Source organism: Leptosomus discolor, chromosome 1 (assembly GCF_034619465.1).
Source record: "Leptosomus discolor isolate bLepDis1 chromosome 1, bLepDis1.hap2, whole genome shotgun sequence".
Lineage (NCBI taxonomy): Eukaryota > Metazoa > Chordata > Aves > Leptosomiformes > Leptosomidae > Leptosomus > Leptosomus discolor.
In genome coordinates, this window is record NC_141391.1 from 29,772,181 (window position 1) to 29,798,557 (window position 26,377).

General features: G+C 42.7%; 1 protein-coding gene across 1 annotated transcript in view; it reads right to left on the reverse strand.

Annotated features, from left to right (window-relative positions):
- Positions 1–25,815, reverse strand: part of FAM124A (family with sequence similarity 124 member A) — a 42,444-nt gene extending 16,629 nt beyond the window's left edge. The window contains exons 1-2 of the mRNA XM_086481931.1: positions 25,757–25,815; positions 15,451–15,482 (exon numbers count right to left, since the gene is read on the reverse strand). Coding sequence (XP_086338057.1) covers positions 15,451–15,482; positions 25,757–25,815 — 91 coding nt within the window. The remainder of the gene's footprint in view (positions 1–15,450; positions 15,483–25,756) is intronic.
- Between the last annotated feature and the right edge of the window lie 562 nt (positions 25,816–26,377).

A 26,377-nucleotide genomic window follows, 5' to 3' on the forward strand; every position in this document is an offset into this window, starting at 1 on the left:
TAAGTTGCAAATTGTTTCTATGTTACTAGCAAGTCTTTTTGCTTTCAACTGACAAGGAAGGTGGGGAAACAACACCATTTCTCATGACACAGTTCAATTTGCCCCCGGCAAGTTGTCACAGAAGCAAATGAAAGCTCTGCATATGTATCAGCCTTCCTGTGTTACTAGTTAATCCCACAGAAAATATCAAAATGCTGAGGCATCTATTTGAAAATAAGCTCCACATTTCTCACAGCTATTACAATTTTTTCTTTCCTACAACAGAAGGGGATTAGTTCTCTTTGAGTTGGCAAAGCACTAACATTGCTAAGAGGTAATTACTACCAGGATTGAAAAAGTATTTTACAATTCTAAACTTTTTACTCCTCTGTTAGGTAGTATTAACCACCCACGAGAGGTTAAAGCAAACAGTCAGCCCAAATGCTGCAGGGCTGTCACACTTCATGTCCTAAAGCTGCCTGAGCTTTGGATGGGTCCTTCTCTACATATTATTTTTATTTTGTTGCTGATGCAATGTTGCTGAGAGGAGAAAAAAGAAAGTCCTGCAAAATAGAATGGTAGTCTTGCCCTGTGGTTCTTCCTCCCCTCCTTTCCCTGCCCAGAAGCCAGGATCTTTTCATCAGAAGGACAATCTGACAGAAAGCAGTGGGTGCTGTCAAGTCTGTCTGTGCCAGCTGCCTCATTTCGGTAAGACCTCACTGAAATTCAAGCTGCCTCGTCTGGGGGCAGACAGGACAGGTACCTGTCTATCTAGCCCAGTTGCCTACGTTCCCTGCTGAGTGCATGGAGAGAGGCTACCGCCTCCGAAAAACCTGCAGAGGATGATCTTGCCTTCCTAATTCCTAACTCCTTTCCTCCCCCCTCACTCTGCAGGGATCAGCACTGCTTGCAGAGGACAACCCTCTTGGCCTCCAAAGCTGCCCAGCCCTCCCCTGGCCAGAAGTGTCTAGCGGGATGGCTATGACAAGAGCGGCGATCTAGTGACACAAACACCCACGGGTGGAGCGGGAAGCAATGCGTTAAGTGCTCTGCTCCCTTGGGGTGGAGGGTGGGGAGAAGTAACCACCACCCCAGAGTCTGGGGTATCTGGTAACATCATCCTGGCCCAAAGCAGGCACAAGAAGGTGTGACTTCAGGTCAGCAACCTTAGCAGCTGGGAAGCAGCTAGGCTCATCTGTAGCTACAGGGAACTGGAGCTACAACTCCTTCTCACTGGAGCATTAAGCATTTTACATTAAACAACACAAGTTGCAAAATATCTCTAGAAGAAATGAGCAAGGTTTTCTCCCATGCCACCTGAATAACACAAGGTTAGATAAGTCTCCCTCTTGCATTTCTTTTTTGGCCCCAGGACTCCTGCACACCTGGCTCCAGCAGAATTCTTACTGGGTTATGTGGCCATGACCTGGCAGTTTGGTCCCTCTTTTACGCTGTGAGAGGCCCAGGTTGCATTCCACTTGTAGGTGCCCTGCAAGAAGACCTGTCCCTTCTTGGGGTAGTGCTCCAACTGCTTTTTTATTTCAGGAGAAGCCACCACCTTCAGCAGTCTTGATGACACGTGATTTTCCAGGTTTCTACAGTGGACTTGGCTGGAAATCCACTGACTGCCTAAACCCAGCCCACAGCAGAGCTTAGGAAGGAGACTAAGTACCTGTCTCCCTAAAATGTCTCTCCTAACCCTGTGTTGGTGAATCAAGATACGGACCTAAAGACCTCTCAGAAGACTCACCAGGAGATATTTAACGAAGTTACCTACAGGGTTAGGCAAACCTGGTAAGTACGTGAGCTCAGCTGGAGTCTATGGCAAAGAGAGATTGTAGGCAGATATTTTCAATTTTCTGGCTACCGACTTTTTCAATCTTCTAACCAGGAAACTCAGAGGATGTATTCAACTTACAAATACATTTTGACATAATTTTTTTTTTTTTTTTTTTTTAGCTGACCTGCAATATTGCATAGAGAATCTGAACACCGGAACATGAACTTCCATTTTCCTGCTGTGGCATGCTGCTTCACAGCAACCAATGCCTGAACCTCTCTTACACCACACAGACTAGATTCCTTTATCACTACATCAGGCAGTAAGATTTCACATTTCACTCTGACCAAATTGCATGACGCACTGCAGGAGATGTAAATCACGCAACAGGAGAGGGTCAGAGAGAATGCGTCAAGCTTCTGAACTGCAACTCTCATCGAGCAGTACTTCATTATCAGGTAATAATTGTTATCAGGATGTAAGGAAATAATTCAAAACTGAACATTACAGATCAGCATATTTTTTTCATTGTTAATAAATCAAAATATTTCAACTGTGGGAATGTAAAAAACAAAATTAAATCACTGTATAAATAATGTCAGAAAAAAAGCACTATAATATTTCCTAATTGAAACTTCCCGGGATTTCTGTTGCACAGAAAATGTCAATATTACCCTATTTCAATTCCATTCCAAAATGTAGAGAAATGTCAAAATCGTAGCATTTCTTACTGAACAGGACCTTCACATTTCATCTGAGTCCAAGGCAAAACCGACCAGTTTAGGTGTATTAATTGAAAGGCTTGTGGGCAGACACAAAGACAGAGGCTATTTTCATAAACAAGGACCATCACTTTATGGGCAGCTGCAACAGAAGCGGTTACTGGACACCTCTGGCAGCAGAACGCACTGCTCGGTCATGCTTTGATGAATTATGCAGCATCAATAATCTTTTGAGCAAGCAGGATGTGACAGATTCACCAGCTCCTCCATTCTCTTTCCCCGCTGTTTAATAGCATCTGACAAATGCAGGGCTGCAGGACAACGTGCTTCTCAGCATGCTGGGCTTTGCATACCACCTCAAACTCATGAAGGATGTTCAGAAGCAATAAGAAAGGGGATATCCTGCACAGCACAGTGACAAGAGGAGAAAACTCTTTCATGTTCCCATCAGAGCAGCATTTTCCTGCAAAGCTGCAGTTGAATGTTCTCTAATGGAGATAATGGTGCCAGGATGCTCACTCCTCCATCCGTACTAAGGTAGTACAGACAATGCACAGCAGACCAGCACACTGACAAGCATGGCAAAATGGTCAATCTGCTCCTCCAGTTGTATAATACAGGCTCTCTGTGCTGTTATGCAGTTGCTGTAGAACCAAAAAGAAAAAAAAAAAGTACTGAGCAAAAATGAAGCTGGAAAATTAAGCCCATTATCTGCCTGATGGAGATAAAAAGCTTCCTCTGATACATTAATATGAACAGTGTTATGAGGTGTCATTGCCCCATTGTATAGCATGCAGGCAACTCTGTGGGCATGAAACTTATAAAAATACTTCATGCCCACAGAGGCCCTGCATGATCAAGTAAATGTAACGGCAGATCTCATCATGTGGTACCTTTGCTGTTAGATGGTGCAGCAATTGCTGAAACTTCCCACTGTGCTACAGCCCCCAGGGAATTCTCATCCCTCTCCCACCAGCTACATTTCCCTGACCTGCCTAAGGGCAACCTTTCCTGATCAACTTAAGCTGCTATTGAAAGACTCCATCTCACTCCACATCCTTCATCTCCCCACGTACTCCTGGCCACTCCCTTACATTGGCCTGGGTACTTGTGTAGCTACACATTTTAAATTGATCATGCAACTGCACCTTGACACTCACTCTCCTATTTGCAGTCATATGGTCTATGGTGCCAAGATCACCATCTCGGCTTGCCTTCAGAACCACAGGACCCTTTTCTTCTTCATAGGAAATACAACCATTGCGGCCCTGAGTCATCCCATGGAAGGTTAGGTGCCTGACATATGTCCCCCCAGCAGGAGGCTGGCTGTCCTGGGCTCCTTTTGCAGTCCATGGTGAGAGACAGAATCAAACCTCTCCACTGTCCACAGGTGTAGTGGGAACTAAGTAACTTCAGTTCCATCGTGGGTGCCTCAGTTATCCAACTAGAATAGGAGTGAACATTTGGGGCCCTAAATGCTTATTTTGAAGATCATTCTTGTTCTAGTATGCTATTTTGCTGTACTACATTTGTCAACAAATGAGACGTGCTTTTGTGATAAGCATTATGGAATAAATGCTCTTGAACTATGTGATTGTTATGTCTTCCATTACACCCTCCAAAACCAACTTCTTGGACTGCTTTACTCGGGCTGTTGACTGCTCAGAGTCAGGGACTCTTTAGGTCACAGATATACTCTCAGTCCCTATTTTCTTCATCTCCTCTTTCACAGTACTGCAGCTTTCTCACTTAACCCCTTACGACCTGGCAGAGAAGCAGTTCACACTTGTTATAAAGGTACGTGTGTGTTGCCTGTGGGCTGACCGTCCAGCTGTAGGTTAGGAGAAAAGATAACTTGAACTCACATTACAGCCTTTTTTTCTCCACGGAGACAAAAGTTTGTTCCACTGCCTTTCATCCAGTTCCAATGAAACCTGTGGCAAGTTAGTGTCTCTGTGAAGAAAGATGGCACATGTTCACATCATGTTTCCCTTCCAAAACAGGCTAAAAAGAAAGGGATGGGAGCCCACATTGTGTTTCCGGCTGAGTAATCCCATGTCTCTGACAGTACAGCCTTCTCTTTTCCTGTGTGTTCTACCTAGGCTTTACGGAGCCTGTAGGCACATCAAAGCATAGGGTGTGCTTTACTGTATCTTAAGCACCCAGACAAAAAAGACCCCCAGCTCTGAGAAGAAGCTGTATGTGATCTTCATACAGACAAACTGTAGGAACCCACAGTAAGTGCTTTCACATCACAGTTGTAGGCATGCAAACTGCTTGGAAATTCCTCACAAACTCTCCCCAAGATAAGGATTTTTCCACCAATGCTGTACTGTTCTCCATAAGCTCTTCACTCTTGCTGCATTGTGCTCTTGCAACCTGGTGTTCTCCATCCTCAAAATATCCTGCTGACACCTTACATTACATTGGCAACAGCAATGTTAGAAATAATCAGAATTTCAATGTAAAAAAAAATCCTTATCATCTACTTACCCTCTGGAGAGCACTGAGGTCTTACTTCAGTACCCTCAACCACAGATTTAGCTACTAACTTGCTGAAAGACAAGAACCCCAAAATGCTAGTGTACTCATACACCTTCAGGGATATCCTCCTGGATATCAACTGTTGTCATTTCCCCTCTTCCCTCTCACACAGTTCACGGCTATTCGAGAGCTGTCTTGGTGACTCAGCCTGCACATGTGTCCATACCACAAAACAGATTCACGTGTTTTGGCATCTTCAAACTGTCTTCACTGGCTTAGCTGTCTTCACTCAAAAGCCACAAACTACCTTTATTTGCCCATGTAGGGGCTCAAATGGCTTCATCACACAGAGATTAATCCTTACAGAAGACCAAATACCCACAAGAGAAACAGTAAGGAAAATTGGTTTTGACACCTTGAAAAGTACTCCTGATGTGTGGAAAAGAGCCGGCAATTGTCATTCTGTGTCCTTCAGAAACACACAGGAAGAAACAGTAATCAGAAAACCCTGAATGGGGAACTGAAGCACAGTGGTGAGCTGCTGCTCACAGGATTTGCCCCAGAGACTTTGGTGATGCTACTGGCATGAATAAGCCTAGGCCATCATGGTAAGATGCGAGACTTTATGCAACAGCCTATATTGCTGCTAAATTCAGGCCAATGTAGAAATACAGGGAAGGTGCATTAATTACTAATGCTCAAATATTACACTAATTTGTTTTATTGTTATTTTATATTGTATGTAGAATTAAAAAAAGTCATCTCACTTTTTAGAGGGAGTAGGGAAGGGAAGAGGGCCTGAAATTGAAACACAGAGAGAGCTGTATTCCAAAGGGCTGCGGATTTCCACTTTAGAAGACTTAAGCTTTGCAAAGACGTGCGTCCTTTCCAATCATAAAATTTTCCTAAAGAAAAATACAGATGATTATACTTGGCAAGAACTCAGACACCGATCTTTGGTATTAATATCAGATTCTGTACAGAGTTGCAATGTGTAGTAATTCAGTAAAACTCCCATCAGCAGTCACCAGTAAATCAAATCACGAGTACAATGCATGTCAGCATTCAAACTGCATCCAACACACTGTGTTCAAAGTCCTTTAATTGCAAGCATTGTATTTTCTTAAAATCCAACTGCTAAGTAAAGCCGAGATTCTCAAAAATATGTTTTTTATAAAAGGGCAGAAAGAACATTGCCTTAAAAAAAACCACGAAAAGTTGTGCACTTGAGCAGCTGACAAATTTGGTCCAATAACGAGCTCCATACCTCACACAATGTACTCTAGTTAACTGAGAGTGTGATTTTATGATGGGCTTAAGACAATTTAAGACTTCGCTGCTGGCACTCTTCCCCCTATTATTCCCAGCTGTTTTTCCAGTGCTTCCCTTGTGTCAGGTCTAGGTACAAGTTGAAATAGCTTGCTGAACGCACTGAAATGAAGCCCTCAGACAAGGAGTAATCAGGATTGTGCCTTCTGGTGGCAGTCAGAGAACCGACCTGGCTAAAAATGTCAGTTTTCAGGCAGAACTGTTCTTTCAATCAGTTTGCTCTTTTGCACAAACCTTCCTGGTATCACAAAGAGGTGGCAGGGAAACCCAGACAGACAGAAGGCAGAAGCCACAGCAAAGCATCTACATTCAAGACACATCTGAAGAAAATATGGGATCAAACCCTGAGGCATGGTCAAGCATTGCCATGTTTGTATCTCTGTAGGCAACCAACAATATCAGCATCACAGCAAAGAAGCCATTTGGACTTGACAGTAGTGGAAAGCTATTTTGAATCTACAAACCTTTCAGCTGACAGCAGTGTGAGTTCAAAAGACCTACCCCATACCAGCTAATGGAAAAGGCAAGCATAACAGAAAGCATGCTTTGTCATCAGTGCTTCATCCTGATCCCATATGGTGGCAGCCAGGAGTCACCTGGTAAACTTTCCATGAGCCTTTTAGAAATTACAGATACAAGATTTTTTTTCCTAAACTGTTAATCAACAAATACGTGGTACCAATAAAAATGAGGCAGGCAGTGGATATCTACTGCTTTAGAGTGTGGCATGCACCAATTACCAAATGTTCCAAGTTCCCCACTGAGCTTGCATAAATAAATTTGATTTATTTATTTTAAAAAGTTCAAATTAAAGAAAATACATCACAATAATATATAGCAGTCATAAAATGAGGAAATAACTGTTGGCACTGTCAAAACAGCATGCATTTAGTAGAAACTGCCTTAATTTAGTAGAAACTGCCTTAATTGCTTCAGCCTTCACAAAGGTTTTGTCATTTGACTCAGTGAGTCAGATGGCTTTTCCCCTTCTACCACAACTAGTGCCTCTGAGTCAGGAGTTGCCATGGCATAGATTAATTTTCTTCAGCTTCCCTCTTTGGGCTTCAACAATTCAGACAGATGTCTCAACAATTTCCAGATCATTCTTGTCACTGTACTGGCTGAACTTGGAATGCCAAAATCTTTCCTGCAACCCATTGCTCAGGGCAAAAGGCCCACTAAATGACTGCCTAGCTCCTTGTGGTTTTCTAGGAGAGCAGCAGTAACACTTCCACAGAGGGAAATTCAACCCACATCACCTAATAATCCGATTGAACTTTCTCTGAAATCTTTCCTGTAATTTTTACTAGAATTGTGTGGCACTTGATAGCTCAGTGTCTATCAAAGATTTCCTGTGCTTCTGAATCATGCTTGGTAATGAGAAAGGGGAAATATTTGCTTATGTGGTTTTGGTTATGACTATGTGTCAAAAAGGAGCTAGAAAAACATTCAGATTGTCACTGATGCATGAATTATTATTATTTTTTTAGTAACTAGTTCAGCTTTTATCTTCTGTATTTGCATGACAGGAAAAACACCTGACTGGATGTAGTCAGAAAACAATATACAAAACAATATAAAGAGTTTTGATAGCTCTGGTCCAGCAACTTTAGTACCCTATACCCCTTGATACAGAAATCTCAAGCTAGCCCTAAGCCAGTGGGAAGTAATTTAACCACAGGACACACAGTTTGGTGCATGCTAAATGATCCCAAAGAGTGTAACTCTGATTTTAAGGAAGAATAGAGATACATGGGTTACTCCATCCAAGCTAAATACATTTAAACAGGAACTTCAGTCTTTACAAGGAGAGTGTGGTTAATGTCACACACTTGGCGTGCAAAAATCAAATCTAGATTTTATTTCAACCACAGTTACACCTTTGTTTGTGCAGGTCCTTACACATGACTGTGCCTCATTTCTTTTTTATCTTCTGTTTCTGGCCACTAGCCATCTTTAGACATGTCTTTAAGGGCACGTTTCCTTTCTACTCCTTACGCTTCTAAATAACCATGTGCAGTAAGACCAACCTCAACATGCTATCTCCCTACTAGAACAGCATCCTAACCTCAACTTCTTGTAAGGTCAATGTGCAAATAACAACACTAACTCAGTATCATCACCTCTAGCGTGGTTTCCAAATAATGGTGCTCGGCAGCAGTGATACCTCTGTGACGTTCCTGACATAGGCAAGGGTCCATTTGCAGCTCCTGAAAATCAGGACGCATCATCTGTGGATGGTTGTGGATGAGACTGGGATGCTGGTGGGGCTGGGAGGGGGAGAGTGCTGTCTGATCAAATACCATAGCAGAACAGGAAGAAGCTGATTAAAAATTATGCAACAGAGAGGGAAAATTAGGGAGCAACAGGGTCTGCTGACGTTTCTCTGGGCTGATGATTCAAACTGAAATACAGGGAATTCTGTTTAAACATAAGAAAAAATGTTTCTACTGTGAGGCTGGTCACTCACTGGAAGAGGTGGGGATATTCAAAACATGATGGGACATTGCCCTGAGCAATCTGCTCTCACTGCCCCTGCTTTCAGCAGAGGGCTTGGACTAGACAATTTCCAGAGGTGCCTTCCAACCTCAACTTTCTGTGGTTCAGTACTATACTTTTCTATCCTGTACGCAAGCATTTGCTCTTTGATCGCAGTGGAATTTGATGACAAGCAGCTACATAAACACGTTTCGCACTGCCAAAGAGTGCTAGGTGGCATGTAGCAATGACATTTTCCTTCTTCACACAGCCGCAGTGGGAAACAGCATTGCTCTTTACCTCTAGCAGCATAACACAGGCCAGGCAAGATATGCTGAAGATGCTCACTATATTTTCCACAGGAGCTGACACTTCAGATTTCACTACTATATAAAACACCCAAATTTGCAACATTGACAGATGCTGCAGGCTTAGGGCTCTACATGATTTGGGTCCAATTTCCTCTTCCATTTTTCCTCATACTTTAATTAGTCTTCCTTTTATAATAACACCTTCTGGAAATGCAGCATGATGCTGGCAAGCCCACTGTAAATTGTTTTTACAATTACATTTAATACAGCTCATTGCCAGCCATTGTTAAAAGCATCTCCATTCTCTATGGAAATAAGAAACAATATACTACAGTATATCTTCATATTGCAGTAAAAGAATATAATTATAGCCTCACACTTATTAAATTACATCGTTTGGAGAAATATACTTAGATGATACCCAGTCCAGCAGTGCCTGGGTCAGAACCAGTTTGAACTAACTTAACTTAAAGCAGGCAATTATATTACACAATTTTAGCTTTGCAACAGATTTTTAAAAGCCCAAATCAAACCCAGCCCCTTCCTGCTCCTGGTTAATTTTCATCACCTTTAACAAGTAAGTGAAGGCAGCCAGACTTTGAAGCGATACACAAGTAACATGAAGCCATTTGCTATTGTTACGAGGCATCTACACATCTGTATAACACTATAGATCCTTATGCTCCTATAGTTCCCATTATCTCTGCAACCAGGAAGGCTACACCTTTTTGGTTTTTTATCAAAAGCTCCATTAGTGCCCATTTTGCCAGATGCAATCCCTCAGTCTCTGGAGAGCTTGGTAACAAAAAATTCTTAAGAATTAGAAATGGGAGAACTTCTGGAGACAGTGACTTTGCTTTTGTCTATAAAGGACCTAATGCTCAGGCTGGATCTGACTCTCTCTTTTATTCAGGGATACCTTTTCCTCTTCATGTTTCCTTCCAACAACACTTACAATCTAATAACTCAAATAGAGGGGGAAGAGGAAGATTCTTGCCAGGTAACATCAAGGAGCAGATGCCATGGTGGGAAAAAAAGAAGCAGAAAAAGAGACAAAACAGAGAAAAAGAGAGAGGCAGCATATTGTTACAAGCACACAGTATGGAAGTGGTGTGAAAACTGTCATGTAACTGTGTGTTGTCAAGCTCCGAGCATGGATGGGACAAGTGGCCTAACATTGACTCCTCACAACCTACCTGACAGACTACAGTGGTACCTGAGTAGCTTTTGATGGGTCCTCAGAATGACAATGCATACAAACATGTAATTCCTACTCGTAATGAGGCCCTAACCTCACAGCTGGCTTCAAGGTAAACACAGTTACTCAAAACAAGAGCAGTTAAATACAGCACTGAATCAGCAAAGAGAGGCAACACAGCTTCAGGAAAATAGTTTTACCTCAAATGCAGGACAGTGCTAACTTTTAGGCAACCATTTTTTTCTTATTCTTATAGAATCATAGAATCATAGAATGCATTAGGCTGGAAGGGACCCCCAAAAGTCATCTAGTCCACCCCCGCTGCAGTGAGCAGGGACATCTTTAGCTAGATCAGGTTGCTCAGAGCCCCACCAGGCCTGATCTTGAATCCCGTCTCCAGGGATGGGGCCTCCACCACCTCTCTGGACAGCCTGTGCCAGTGCTTTACCACCCTTATGGTAAAGAACTTCTTCCTAATATCCAGTCTAAATCTATCTGTTACTAGTTTAAAGCCATTGCCCCTCGTCCTATCAAATATTGTCACTTAACTACATGCCATTAACTTACCCTAATTGTCGTTAATGAAAATTTAAGTGTCTAAAAAAGACTGAATAAGTCTAAAAGAAAAAGGATGTCGATTAGGGTATGTCATCTTGGGCTAGTTCAGGGTAGATTCACAAACACAAGGTTTCAAGGGGCTTTTCACAAACAGCGAGTACTGTGGTGCTCGTGATTTCCCATTCCCCATGGCCAGATCCAGCACAAAGAGCAAGCACCACTCAGGAAATAGTCTACCATCTGAAGTGCCGTTAGGGCACCCTATTTCAACACACAGATGGTTCATGTAGGTAAGATTCAGCCTTAGCACCTCACCCTGCCTCTGGAATCAAGAATAACAGAAACCTTGCCTTTACTGGCCCTCCACAAAGGCTGCAAGTTCTGCACATGAGGACTCTTGCCACTTGTAGAGAAAATAGAGCCCGAAACTAGCCCAGGGGGCTGATGTAGATGACACCGACAAAACATTGATCAAATCCCAAAACAAAGACCTGAATTTATACTAGTATAGGAACAGAATACCAAACAACAACAAAAATTATTAAAGAAAATTTTATGCTCACTATTCCGTGTATTTGCAAATCTGCAAAAAAACCCTGTCTTGCGCTTAATTTTTAGAACCAGAAAGTGGGTGAAATTCCATGGGTTGGGAAGTATGCACAACACGGAAATAAAATTTTAATACCCCAGCTCTCAGGTTTACCATGGAAGAACACAAACAGCCTAAAAACATCTGAGAAGGACTCAGTAATTTCCCAGCTGCTAAATGAAAGGCAGGGGAGCAGGGGAAGGCGAATTACCAGCTTTCCAACAGCAAAGCAGGTGAGTGACAAACCCTTGACCTCATTGAGTAGCACAACATGAACCACTGCATGCTACAGGGTTTTATTATCTCAAATCTGCCACAAACTTGCATCTTATCCCATAGGGCCAGTTTTATGTTTCATTTACCAGCTTAGCTGGAACAGTACAAACGTGTATCCAGACAGCTCCCTACTGATCGCCTAGCTGAAAAATGTCAGGAGGGGGGAAAAATCACCCACTTCCACAATTATTTCTAAGACAACCTGGTTAAATTGGCTCCAGAGCCAACTAGGTATGGAATATTTCAAATGTTCCAAATCACAGAAGTCTTGCTTCATAATACCCACTTCAGGTTTGAGTCTTTCTGAAGAGTCATTATCATAAATGCAAAGATCATGCAGAGGAGGAAATAAGCAGCCCCCACCAAAACTCCTCCTCCCTGGTTGAAAATCATCCCTGAAACACATAGCTCAAAGCAATTTGAAGATAATTAAAATGTTGATGTGCAGATACTGTTGCTTATTGTGCCGACCAACACTAATTAATTATTTCTTTGTGATTCCAACTGTCTGTTTCCATATGCCACCTATGGTCTCTATATTTTGGTATTATATGCTTTGGGTAAAGGTCTCTTCTGTGTGTGTAAAGTGCCTAGCACAATTCCCTCTCGCATATGATTAAGGATCTCTAATGGTAATTGAAAAGGTAATTGAAAATATGAGCAAAAAGAAGCTTAATACATTTTCTAGATTAATGAAGAGGACATCAATGGGCAAAACATACTATTAATACAAAGCACACCTCCTGCTAAAGAACAAAGGGAAAAGTGGCTATACACACCAGAATTCAGGAAAAAAATAAAGTCAAAATAAATTCTGCACTTCTCTTCCTTGAAATCACACTGCTTAACCTTTCAAAGCTGTAATACCTCAAAACACAGCATCCAGCAGACGAGTTTGTGTGGTCTATTTACTCTGCTCAGTAAGAAAAGGCAAAGTGGCACACAGTCACCCTGACAACAGCCAGAGCCCGCACGGCAGATAACTGCTGCATTTTCTTGCAGAAATAAACACACTCTGCAGTCTTTGGCACTCTTTCCCAAAGTACTTGCTGTCCTAAACCACAAATGTTAGACCAATGCTGCCAGCAAAAAGCATTTTTGTGTTACCCAAAGCTGGGACACAAGGGCAAAGAAGAAGAGAATTGAGATGCTGCACAAGAGCACAAGACCCAAGGTCCAACCAACCCACCAGGCAGGGCTTTGAACTGCTGAAGTAGGACGTCGCCCATGATAACTGCTGCCATATGCTTAGGGAAAAAAAGTACTAGAAATAACGCATGTACAGGATGATCCTTCCATTGCCATACAGCAGCCAATGCGATTTTACTTCCGACTTGGCGGGTCTAGGGTTCCTGTATACTTCTGCATTGGTGCAAAGTCCTGCAGTTTGTTCAGCTGCTGTCATCACAGCAAGTGATACAGGCAGCTGTAGTTAATTCAACTGCTAAATATTTCTTACCCTTTTCTTGGCATGTCTGTGGAAAACCATTGTCCAATGGAGTTCAGCCAGAAATTTAGAAGATTATTCTTTTTTTTGAAACACTGAAATCGGAGCCTTCATTGGCACCACCAAATAAAACCCCTGTAAACCCAAATTAGCCTGTAATCCTTCTGGTTTAGATAAACTCCACTTCATTAGAACAGGAGCTTCAGATGAAGCAGCTGTAGGTAACGGAGATTCTTTGCTTTTTAATTTACAACAGCTTACTTTGTATTATGCTAGGGCCTAACAGCATCATTGATTACATTGCTTTCTGTACTATGAATGACACCACTTGCTGAATCTTTTCCCCAAAGAAATTAAAACGGCCAGATCACTTTTTCTAATATCCCTTCCCCAACAATCTTTTCTTCAAATGCATTATACATCCCCTGACTGTCAGCCTCTGACATGAAAGCATTTCTATTTTACTGAAATTCTTTTATGTAGCTGTTTCTGTTACTCTTGCACTGTCTGAACAAACTGACCACACAAACCCCACAAAACGCAAAGTTAAATACTGCTGCTTGTGAAGCTGTATCGATATAATTTGCCTTGGAAGCAGAAAAGAGAAAGAAGAAGACCGTCCTGTCTCCTGAACTATTGTGTCTTTGTTGGAATGATAATACTTCCTTGTACTGACAAATTACTGGTGTTGAAATACAACCATAATCCCCACATATTCTGGACAGCCGTGGCCAGCAAGACACTGAGATGACCACAGTTAACATGACACACTGTAGCTACCACACAAACAAAAATTACCTTTACAAATAGCTCATTTAATAAAAACAAAGATTTACAAATGTAATTCGTTCCCCTTATTTGTAAAAGGTGCAGCAGTCATGCAAATTTGGTAAGAGGTCAAACCCAAATTTTTAGATGAGAAATACTAACATCTTGTCTTCTGAATTTATCTGCCAAATAAGCACTCCTACTAGGCAAATAATCATGAGTCACCACTCAAAAAGTGGAGAAAGCTGGCAGCATATTCCCCAAGCTATCACCCAAAATTGTGAGCTGAGGGGGTGGTGGGGCACACATCTGGTGTAACTAGTCAAATCCAATATGTTTTTATTATCACAGAAAAGTTGAATGCCTGGATTTTGCCTCCCAGTTATTTCAAAACTATGTCTGACAGTGGGAATACAGAAATCTATTTAAACCACAGAATTTAGGAAGAAGTTGCACTAAATTCTTTCTTTCTCAGACACACACACACACACACACTGAGCAGATGGAGGAAAGATAGCAAGCTCCCTGCTAGTCACATCAGCTCAGGAGCCAGACATTACGAACACTGTCTGATCCAGCTCTTGTTGAAATCAATAAAAGCCCTCTGCTGAAGACCATGGGAGATGGAAAATAACCCTCGCCACGCTTCAGCCAGAATGTGTGAATGACAAAAATCTGACAGCTTTCTTCCCCTCTGATTTTCATGGTGCTTAAAGATCCAGATTCTAAAATACAATTTGTCATCTGTGAATTTGTGATCTGCTTGCTTGGCATAAATAAAACTCATGACTACGTGTGAATCAGGGAGACAGGCATCACCTTGCACTTTGACAAAGGAGAGATACCAGTAGCTGTGCATGAATAAGCATTATTGAATTTCAAAGTGCTGTGGATACAGTACGTCCTACAACTAAGAAAATGGTTGGAGTGGGTAGATGGAGGGCTGAAAAAGCACTCCTTGTTTCTCAAAAAAATTGCCGTTTTGCATTGGTGAAAAAGAAAGAAAAAATAATCTAGACACCAGAATTGTTCTTTTATCAGTTGGATAAACCTGAAATTCAATTTGCTATCATAAACACTTCCTAGAGCATCTATCATTTTTGAAATAAATAAATGCTTCACAGAATCTGCTCACAAGTGCTTCGTTGACATCAGCTTACAATGAGCACTGAATTATTCCTGCATCCCCCAGCTCTAATGACATTCATCACTGTAAACTCATTAGGCCGGAGGACCCATTCACACTGGCCACACTGAGTCTAGAGATTTTGTTCTCATTTTGCCTTGCATTCTTGTGAGCTCCAGTATTTATGACTGCACATATGGCTTGTATTTTGGTCACAAACATCCAATCAGTTTAATTTTCTATACAGTTTCTAGACATAGATCCAAGAACAGAAGGAATAGGGGCTTTCTGGGTCAAAGTGAACTCCATCATTAACACTAGGTTGATCTTAATAAATATTAGCAACCAGAAAAGAGAAAATATGAGAATCCATTAAAAAAAAAAAAAGCTCAAAGTTATACTCACTGCTGGTAGAGGACATACGGCTGTACTCAGACCTGCAAGATAAAGGTTTTAGTTAGACCGTATTAAATCGAAAAGACATAATGAAAAATGCACCAAATCTAATTCACATTGCACAGTAAAATAGTTTAGTTCTCATTTAGCACTAAGCATTTAGCACATTCTCATTTTTGTGCCAACATAATAACTGGAACAGGTTTTGAACGTGGCTTCAGAAAAACTGGCACCTTGCATGAATTTTGAAAACACCTATGTACAATGAGTACAGCAACTAGGGTTTTATCTAGGGGCTATTCATCCTACCTAACTTTAGGCGTAAAAATTCAAGCTCAGAAGGCTCTCTATAAAGGAAATATAGGCTGCTTCAGACACAGGTTAGGAGCAGAAGTCTACTAGATTTTGACTCTGCTCTTCCTCTTCCTCACCTTATGTCCTCCTTGCATCTGTTTTGCAGATATTTTTCATTTTTTTAAGAGAATCCTATTTAAAGACCAGAATTTTTATTGGGTTTTGGTCACAACTGGCTGGGAAGACACAAAATGAGTACCAAAATACAAACATTTAGATGACAAAGGTTTTTGCTTTAGGAAACCCTTTTCCTCTTTCAGACATCTCTCAGTAAAACCATATACCCATTGGTTCTGCTTCAGTGCATACTGGGTTACCTGTAAGAGAGTCAGAGCAGCTAAGTACTTTGAGCAATAGTGCAATTAATTTTGCAGCTGCATATAGCCCCAGACTCCTGAAAACCCCATTCTGGGCTGATTAAAACATATCCCATTTATGCCCTAAAGATTCAGAAATACTAAGGTAAACCAAATACGCTACCACTGAATATTTAAAAAAAAATTCATTTCCACTTCTGGGGCCCTACCTATGACTTCTGAGTGTTTGATTTTGGAGTTCATAGTCACACAACACCCATTCCCCCACTTGCTGTGTCCCGAAACAGACCCCATTCACCAGAGCTCTCTGCCATAATCAACATCTCGCGTGTATGCCCTGCAGTGCCCTGAACATAACAGGCAAACCGTTTAGAGAGCCGTAACACAGTTCCTGGATCCAAACCTAAATGCTTGTTTTACATAAATAATTGCAACAAGTTTGCAATATTGCTTTAAATTAAAAAAAAAAAAAAACAAACACGTGAGCCTTGACTCCTAAGATATTTGTCTGGAAATAGATATCATCCAAGTATAGTCTCAGGATACCTTCATACTCTAGGCTCTCAGGCATTCAAGGGAATAAACGACATCAACCCCACACAACTATAGTGGCCGCTTTTGATTTTAATATGGACATATCTCTGCAGAAGAACCAAAGCCCGTGCTTAGCACCCAGTATTCTGCAGATCAGCTGCTGGTTTAGGTGAGAAAGACCATGAGGAACTACCCTCAACTCTTCTTGCCAATCCTGCTGGACTGGTGAAAGGTGACACAATCTGAATTTTTTACATTATTCATGAAAAAACCCCACCAATACCATCAAGTGTCATGAGGCTATTGTAGCTTTTGAAAAATGTCTGTGCAATGCTGTGGAGAGAGTTGCTGATGGGGTTTTGCTGCTCTTCCCCGCTCTCTCTCCTTTACTAAATCCTGCACACCCAACCACTTTGATAACACCAGGGAGCAAGGGAACATCTTTGTCACCCATGACAGTGACCATAGGATTAGGTCATTAGTAGCCCCTCTCAGTCGCCCCATATATACCAGCTACATAGCACCTCCTCCATGAATAAAATGCTATCCCTCAACAAACCTCCCCCAGGATCCTTGCATAGCTGGGAAAGGCAGCGGCAGTAACAACATGAGCAGAGAAGGAGACCTTCTTCTTCCTACTGCTGGGCCATGTACACACCACTGGTCCAGCTCTGGGCAGGGATCGAGGAGAAGCGATCGCAGGGGCTGGCTAAGTAGTGCTGTGCGGGTATTTTTAGCAGCAAGTCACGTCGGTATCATTTGGCACCATGTATATTTGGAAGGGTGTGAAAACTGTGTAACATGTCACTCTTCACAAGCCCAGAGGCAAGCAATACACACCCAGCTGCCTCCAAGCATCCCCAGCAAGGATTCATTTAGTCTGCACTTCTGTTTGAAAACAGCCCGGGGCTGTCCCTCCATGTATCTGAGTTCAGCAGTTGGCGGCTAATTCAATATGAATCTGCACTGCTTGTATTTTGGATAGAAGCTAGACAACATCTTGCCTTTTGCTTACTGCAAGTAGAAGCAGCCTTCTATTACTTCACACTGTTATTTTATTACCCCAAAGTGCTGCAGGCACATTATAGGACATGGAGAATTAATGAGTCCTCAACCGAGGAAGTGGCAGTCTACGTATAGGCAGGACATGAAAAATGAGACAAGAGGAAAAATAAAAAGATAGGGAGTGAGAAAGGAGGATACAACAGTGTGCTTGGAGACTAATTGCACAGACACATTTTAATAGGCTTTAGAATTGTATTGGGGCTTTTTTGTAATTCTAATATCGTTCAAGCTAATATTTAATTCATGTTTGTTGCATAACTGACATACACAGAATTAAAAAAACAGGATAATTAAGCTCAGAGGCTTATGTCAACCTCAGATGCTGAAATGAGGACTGTACCCTCCCTAAGCTCCCTCTATAGTCAATAAAAAGAGAGGTCTGAAGTGTGTCTCTCCCTAGCTGTTGTCTAGAGATGAAGCCTACAGGAACCACATTCCTAATGTAGGACCCTTGCCTACATGCCTAAAAGCAAATGAGATGAATATGAGTCTCTCTATGTGCTCTCAAGGCCAACCTGAATCACCTTTTGTCCTCCCTCTGACTCCTTTCTTATAATTTCTTTGTCTTGAATCTAGTCCTTAAGAACAAAAATAATAGCGTTAGCAAAATTCTTAATAGTTTCAAAACAGTGGCACAAACATTTCCAATTCATAACATGCGCTGGTAAGTGACTTACAAAATATATTTTTTTTTGCTTATAGTCAGCTACTCAGATACTAAATTCTGAAGTTTCTATAATTCTTTTAAGCTTTTTAGACTAGTATACACAACGAATATTCCCTTTGAAAAGATCATGCATTAGAAAAATTAAGTACTGAAATAAACATCTCCTGGGTCATGTAGATGCTCTGGACAACAAGCAACTTTGTTCCTTCCCATTCTTTCCATCCCTGTTTTAAACATCCTGAGTATCAGTTTCTATCACTTCCCTTGGAAGAGGATTTTCCCATTAGGATAACTCAAGAGTAAAGCACTCACGGGCTTTAATGGTGACAGACTGGGGCCATACTGGGGCTCAGACGTTCCAGGCCAATTACATGGTCTTGCAGCAAGCTATTTCCTCTGAGAGATATTACATTATAGATAAAAGGAAAGAGACATTCAGGACAGAAACTGAACAAATAGAGGACTGTTCTCTTTATAGGCGCATAATGAGGAAAAAAATGATCAAAAAGTGTATTGAAGCAGTGGGAGGTACTGAAAAGGAGGGCTCATCGCTCAGTCAAAAGACACATCAGTCTGCAAAGAATTTGTGCTCAACGGTTAGCCCACCAGCAAAGAGAAGCTGTGAAGATGTCAAGAGACATTAAAATAGGAATGTAGAAGCTCAGGATAAATGTGGGACCTCGATTCCCATTAGCGGCATTGAGTGATCAGGACTGTGTGTTATCAGAGAGCATAAGACCATCAGAAGCACAAAAGATCTTGAGCAATCCTCTGAGATCAGCATGCACTACTCATTGCTGATTAGTAATACAGAGCCTCAAAATATCCAAGAAAGGGAAATAGCCCACTGAATACCAGTAAGTAGCTGCTAGTGCAACTTGCAGTTACTGAGTACAGTACACAAAACCACTTGAAAACTGTTTCTTTGGGTAAGAAGCACGGCTATGGTACATCTCTGAATCACACAAGCAATGTAGCCACACCAGTGTTGTGCTGTGCTTGGGTTACTTTGGCACGCTCATCAGCCGTGGCACAGCATCACTTTAACATAGCTACAGCAGTGACAGCTATGGTAATAGACAAATAGGCTCAAGAGAACTGCCTGGGACTGAGGCCAACTGCCATGAAATAGTCTGCACCTGTACCATTAAAACCTCTTGCCTTCCAAAACTGACTGGCAAGTGGTCTGCTGGGAATGGTCCCTGGGCCATGGTGACATGGTAAAACAAATCCCTGGCCCGCAGTAAAACACACCCAAGAATCACATGGGAGAGAGCTAGATGACTGCAACCAAACTGATGCCATCAAGCATTTTAGGTATTTAGCAACATGGATAACTCTGTCCCGGTGCTCAGGGGTATCCCCTCATGCTGTTTAATGCACTGGCATGGCTGTAACTCAGGTTTCTGAGCCAGGCAGCATCTCCACAAGGCAGTCTGCTGTGTAAAACAAACACACATCTCTCAATTTATTTTAATGCAATATTACACCATGATATGCCCAAGGTCTCCATTGCCAGGACTGCTTAATGCCCCCCCCCCCAAATGAAATCGTGGGAAGTTTACTAGCTCTTCTGCTGTCTGCATCCTTCACTTGCCTCAGACTGATGGAATGGCACCTGCTAGATTCACATTTCCCCTGCTTTCTCTACCTAGAGTTGTTTCAGATTTCACTGCTTCATATTAAGAGCTGTATTTAACAGCTTCTTTGCCTTCCCTCCCCCAAAAAGTGCTCCACAGGGCACACGGGAGGATTTTATAGCAGCTAAAGCACAATGTGTGAGTCAGAAGATTTAGCTTTGTAGCTTTGTTTCTTCTCACCAAATTTCTGTGGGTCAGATTACAATCTGCTTCACTAAGACCAGTCCAATGCAAAGCTGTTACCTTCATCGTACTTCTACTTGTGTAATCAAGATGATTGCAATGGAATAACTCAGAGGCACTTTTCTCGAAATGCCTTGCTCTGGATTTCTAGTAGAGTGATGAAGTCAGATGATGGATTCCCGTCACTCAGCTCTAACTACTACACTCAGGAGCTTGTTACGAACAGTAGTGTTTGAGGCCCCACATGAGAGACCATCATCATCATGGTCATATAAAGATGAAAGGTTGTTTATAATCTTCCAAAAAGCACCTGACGAGGCCGGGCCACGCTGTGCTTTAGTGAGCACACCTGCCTGCGTACCCTGCTCACTACTCATTCACAGAGCATTCCCCAGAGGGGCGTGTTCCAGTGGCATGTACATACCCATCCAAAGCCAGGGGATGAGTCACTCTCCCAAGGTCCTGGTGCTCTTAACTATCAACAGAAGAAGCCCAGTTTATACCGAACATCTGACCTTCACACAGCTACAGTTAGCTGTGGTGAACCTCACTGCCTGCTGGGACCTAGCCATCATGGGTGTCAGCACAGACCTCCTGGCCACCAGAATATGATTTAAAGTCTGTTTCAACCTCACTTTCAGCGCCTAGCCCCAGTGCCACATGCTAGCAGGTCTGCCTGCTCTGAGGTTCAACCAAACAACTTCGCTCCATCGAGTAAATCCGGTTAGAAATGGTGCCTCAACCCCAATTTGTGACAAATAGCTCAACTTCGTATTATTTGAATGACAAATCAGAGACAAGTTGTCTACCTTGACACATCTGGAATGATGGATATATAAGAAGTGAAGTCTCAGCAAAAAAAAAACCAAACAACCCCAAGGTAAATACAGGCCTTAAAATAGGTTTCAGCAGCAGTGATTCGTATTCCTGAGAGTTTCTCATAGATGGATGAAACATGTGACAAGAGACCGACATGTCATACTGAAGGACTATCACACAGATGACGGAGTCATAAGTGTTGAATCCCTTTCAGCTAGAAACATGTGACATGAAAACAAGCAATCACCCCAATAAACCATTCAACTATTCATTTGATAATTTAAGCAACCCATTCTGACTGAGGACATACATGAATACAATATTCTTAATTCTTTTACCTTTAAATAGGGTACACTCTCTTTTTTCATAGGCTGCCTTGTTTCCTACTAACAATTGTATTTTCTGCTTTAGATTCTCATACATTGTACAGAACTGCAACAAATAAAGAAAGGACTTTTTTATCTGCTTAACAGGTAAGTTAACAGAGGCTCAAATAAATTGTGATTTGGCCAGGATCACACATGCAGCTAGTGAGAACCACAAGGAAAACCAACAAACAAGTATAGCACAGTCAAAACATTAACATAATCTCTGCAAAATTAATTTGAGGGATAGAACCACAGGAGAAAATTAAAAGGCGGCAGCAAGCCCCCTGAATAATAACTGTAACCAAACAGTAATGGATTTTGCTAAATATATGTTAAAAATAGCTGCTGCATGGTACAGTGTCCTAAGCTGCAAACATCTTTTGTCTCTCTGTTTTGCAAGAGTTTTCTCCATATATCATTGTACTGTTCCTTCGCAGTTGCCTGCTACCAAAGAAACAGTACCATTTTCCTTCTTCCTAAAACTTGTCAAATACTCAGCAATTAACTACTAATTAATTCAGTTTGCATCATCAATATTTAGGTTTTAAACTCACTACACAAAAAAAAACCCTTGTACTTGAATAACATCTTCCCACTTTCTCTGAAAATATTAATAAATTATTGGAAATATAAGTGGAAATATTGCAAATTCAAATAATTTAAGTTAAAAGTTGAAACTTCTCAAAATTTTAGATGACTTGTAAGTGAAGGAGGAGAAAACTAATGTTGGTTTAGGCCAACTTTGATACTATTAGTAATCTAATGATTAAAATGTGAACCCTTTAAGACGTGGGCTTTTATAGCTGTCTAAGGGAACATATGAACTTCTGCTGGGAATTGTCACATACATTGAAATCTTCATTAATGCTAGCTATCTCACTGAAGTGTTACGCTCAGTTAAGGCATATAGGCTTAATAAATGGGAGAGAGCATTCCTATAGAAGTAATCCTTGAACATAGCTAACATGACCAAATAAAAGTTTAAGAATAAAAAATATAAGACTATAGGTCTGAGAAACTACCTGTTTTCCACATTCACGGTGTGTCACTTGGGATACCCGTCCTGAATACAATGAATTCAGCTGATGCTTTGCCCTTGACATCAGTGGTAGCAAGAATCTGCCTCATTGCTTCAAAACTACATGCCTAATGACTTCAAAAATTGTTTTAGTTTGTCATCTTGGGTGTTTTAGCCCCCAAAACCTTTGCTCTGCTATCCTAGAATAAGGATAGTGAAGTAACAGCATTTGCATAGCTTGTAAAACCAATATATTTTGAAAACAAACATTTCAACTCATTTTATGTAACTTAGTATTAATTTTTCTATATTTTTTCTTTATAATTTATCTACAGTTTTTTATACGTACATATTTCTCCTCCCTTCGATTTCTTTCTTCCACTTGTTTTTCCCTCTGTTTGCATTCTAATTAAAGACCAAAGAAAGACCATTTTCTTCTTCCTAAAATGACAGGGTTTATAGTACAAATCTGCTACTAAAATTATTACCAGAGAAAGCTCTCTGTCTCCCAAACTTCTGTGCTAAGAGATTTCAGTAGCAGACGAAATAAGGTTTTTATACAAAAAAGCCCAAAAAATACATTTCCGGAGAAGATACAATTCAAACTAGCAAAGTCTCTCAGACCACGGATGGGCAAATGCTTTCAAATCTCATTAATAAATAGCCAATATAAACTAATTGGCTTATATGTTCTACTCCCTTTATTTAGGTACTTGACAGCACCAGCTCAATCCATTCTTATCGGATTCAGGAACTGAAAATACACTATTTTTGTTCAGCAGCCTCTCTGCCAACCCTGTTTACTGAGGCAAATGCAGTAAGAGGAACATATTTTCCAATGGATTAGGAAAATGAAGGTTTCAAACTGTAACTGATCTTGCCTGCAGCACAGAGTTTTGCCTGCTCTTGTAGCTGGAAGCCTCAGCAAAACCTTCAGGAACATATGCCCTGTAGAGTACTCGATGTATTCAATTGGTTAGCTGCTATAAGCAGCTTCAGTGGTACAGCGTCCATATAAGAGCTCACACATCATTACATACGATCATCAAGAGGACAAGGGCTTGCAGCGCCTGGAGTTACTACAGTCACTATTCACTATTGTTCCCTGAGTGACAGAAACGGACCACTTGATGTAAAACTGTTACTGAATTACTCTGACAGTTATCTCTCCTTATACTTTCAGAGGATAACAGCTGAACTTCAAAATAGTTAATTAACTTTTAAATTTCTTTTTACTGTCGAGTAACTGGAGAAAAAGGAAAACTGCTCAGTTTAGCAGTAGCTATGATGGGACTGAGACAAAGCAAAAAGCACATCTTCCGGTAAGACAGAAAAGCAAGTGCTGCGAACAGTTGGTTTGGTGAGAAAGCTGAAATATAAACATTGTGAAAGAGACATACGCAACATGTTTATCAGACTAAAATAGCTGCTAAACAGAACCAAAAATAATAATTGAAATGCAGAGACCCATTGCTTTTCAAAATAAACACTGCAGTTATTAATTGCCATATGTCATTGTCCGAATTCCTCAGACAGACTCTTCCACTAACCTATACTTCCAGTGTCAAGCCTGGGACAGGGACACTTCATAAAACCATCAGCTTTAGCACCTCATCAACACCAGACACAAGCAGCTGTCATGCTGGTCACTGAGGTCTAAAGGCTAATGTCACCAGCTGGGTTAAATCCTTCCAAGTGCCACAGAAATCCAGGTTTTTCAATCCCAGATAAACACAGCAAAATCAGAGTGACCTGACCCATCAAGGATTTCTTTGAGCTTTGAAACAGCCATGAATTCACTGGTTATTTTGTGTTCCTTTTATCCACATTCCCCAAAGATGAACTAAAACCTGTTGTCCCAATATAAGGAAAGGAGGCCTGGATTTTTTCCATTAAGCTCACATCACATAAAATATTTTAAAATTTTCACCGTTACATGTGCCCATTATACAAGGTGATGGAAAAAGTCCTTAACTTCTCAGTCCACTGAAGAGATAAAAAATTTGATTTGAATTAATAGCTGGATGTATGAAAAAGATTACCATTTTCAATTTCCATCTTTTTAAAAAAAATTGTAATATTGCTACTTCAGTTTTGGTGCCATGCACCTGACACCACTTCGCAAAGAAGAATTAGCTTTACAGTTTTGCAACAGTCAGACTAGAGACCAGACAAGGAGCTGTGAGAAAAAACAATTGGGAAAGCAAGGAGGGAGGAGAGAGAAAGACAAAGGAGAGAACAGTGTTAACAGGAGTGGGCAACCTCCTTTTTTCCTTCTGGAGCCAGAGAAGGAGCAAAGGCTCAGTGTCATTCCTGACAAGATGACACGGCAGCAGCATGTAGGATGAGCTGGAAAGCACTTCCCTCTCTCTCCCACAGAGACAGGCCAGAGGTGGGAGCTGAACAGAGGATCCCATGGATAATCCTTGCAGCTCCATGCTCTTAGAAGAAGTCATCCAACTAATGAACATAGCACACCTCTGGCAGCGGAGTCACGAAGTCAGAAAAAAAAGTCATTCTTGACTCTGATATGACACGTACAGGTCGGACAACTACCAGCAAAGCTTACAGCACTTCACAGGTCAGTATGATGAGTAACACGACAACAGCAACCCGATTTCAGGGTGCCTACTAATCTAACCTGCTTTTGCGGGTGGCTCTCTGATGGTCCTTCTAAGAAGTCAGCTCTGCCTGCCTGCTGTTGTCTGGGTGTCACTGCCACAAGGACAGCACAGGTAGCTGGCCACGCTTCCAGACTCTCTCAACACAAGTTATGTCGGGATATAGGGATGGTGGAGCCCCAGGCCATGTCTCCGCAGCCTAAAAAGCACAGTGCTGGGCCTCACCGCTGAGGCAGCACAACGTGCTTGGAGCTCGAACTTGAAAGTCCGCGGCCACGATCTCTTCACATCTTCCTCCCCATGTGCAGAGGGAGGATGATGGGGAGCTTTCCCCTACTCAGACGAAGGATAAGGTAAACTCGCCGGGGCTTTCCACGCACGGTGATGCTCCGCGGCCGAGGCGCTCCCCATCTCCCCAGGGAACCACACAGGACCCCCCAGCCCCGGGGTGGGGGGAGGAAAGGGAACATGGCGCTGAGCGGGGTGCTGCCCGGGGTGCAGGCCCGTCTGTCGGAGGGAGGGTCTGCCCAGGACACGATGCCGCCCCCTCTCCCCCCCCAAGCCCCAGCCCCGCCGCTGCCGGGACGCGCTCGGCGCCGGCCGCCGGCAACAAGTGCAGCCCTCCGGCCCGGGAGGGAGCTCCCAGCGCTCTGCCGCCACGGCCCGGCCCGGCGTGTGGCGGGGACGGGGAAGGTAAGAGCACCCCCCCGACCGGCCTCTGCCACTCACCCGCCCGTCTCGGCTCCCGAGTCCACGCAGTCGTCCTCCCCGCCGGGCTGCTTCTCCATGGCGGCGGCGGCGGCGGGGCTCCGCGCCCGCCCGCCCGCCCGCCCGCCCTCCCGCGGGGGAGCGGCGGCTGCCGCGACCTGTCTCTGCCGCCGCCGCTCCGCCGTCTGCGAGAGGCAGCGGCTGCCGCCGCCCGGCCCGCCCCGGCCCGCCTGCCCGCCGGTCGGAGCCGCTCCTCCGGCCCGGCCTCCCCCTCCCCGCCCGAGCCCCCCTTCCCCTCTCCCGCCGTCCTCCTGCCGCGGAGGAGCCTGGCCGGAGGGGAAGGGGAGAGCCTGATCCTCGAAATACCCCCTGTCCCAAGGAGGGAAGCCTCTCACCCACGCTTGGCGAGAGGCCACCGTGTTTAGGTGCTCGTGTTTTAGAAACTACTTCAGCACCTGCATCACATCACTTTGCTTTTTCCGGTCGGGAGAAGGGCTAGAAGGTGCGGCACCCCGTACCCAGGGAAAGTTAGAAGAGCCTGTTGGATGGACGTCCCCACTATCCGTCTGCTTTTGGAGTATCCGCTGTTACAGCCCTTTATTTGAAGTCTTTGGCTGTGCTGAACTTTCTTCAGTCTCCCTT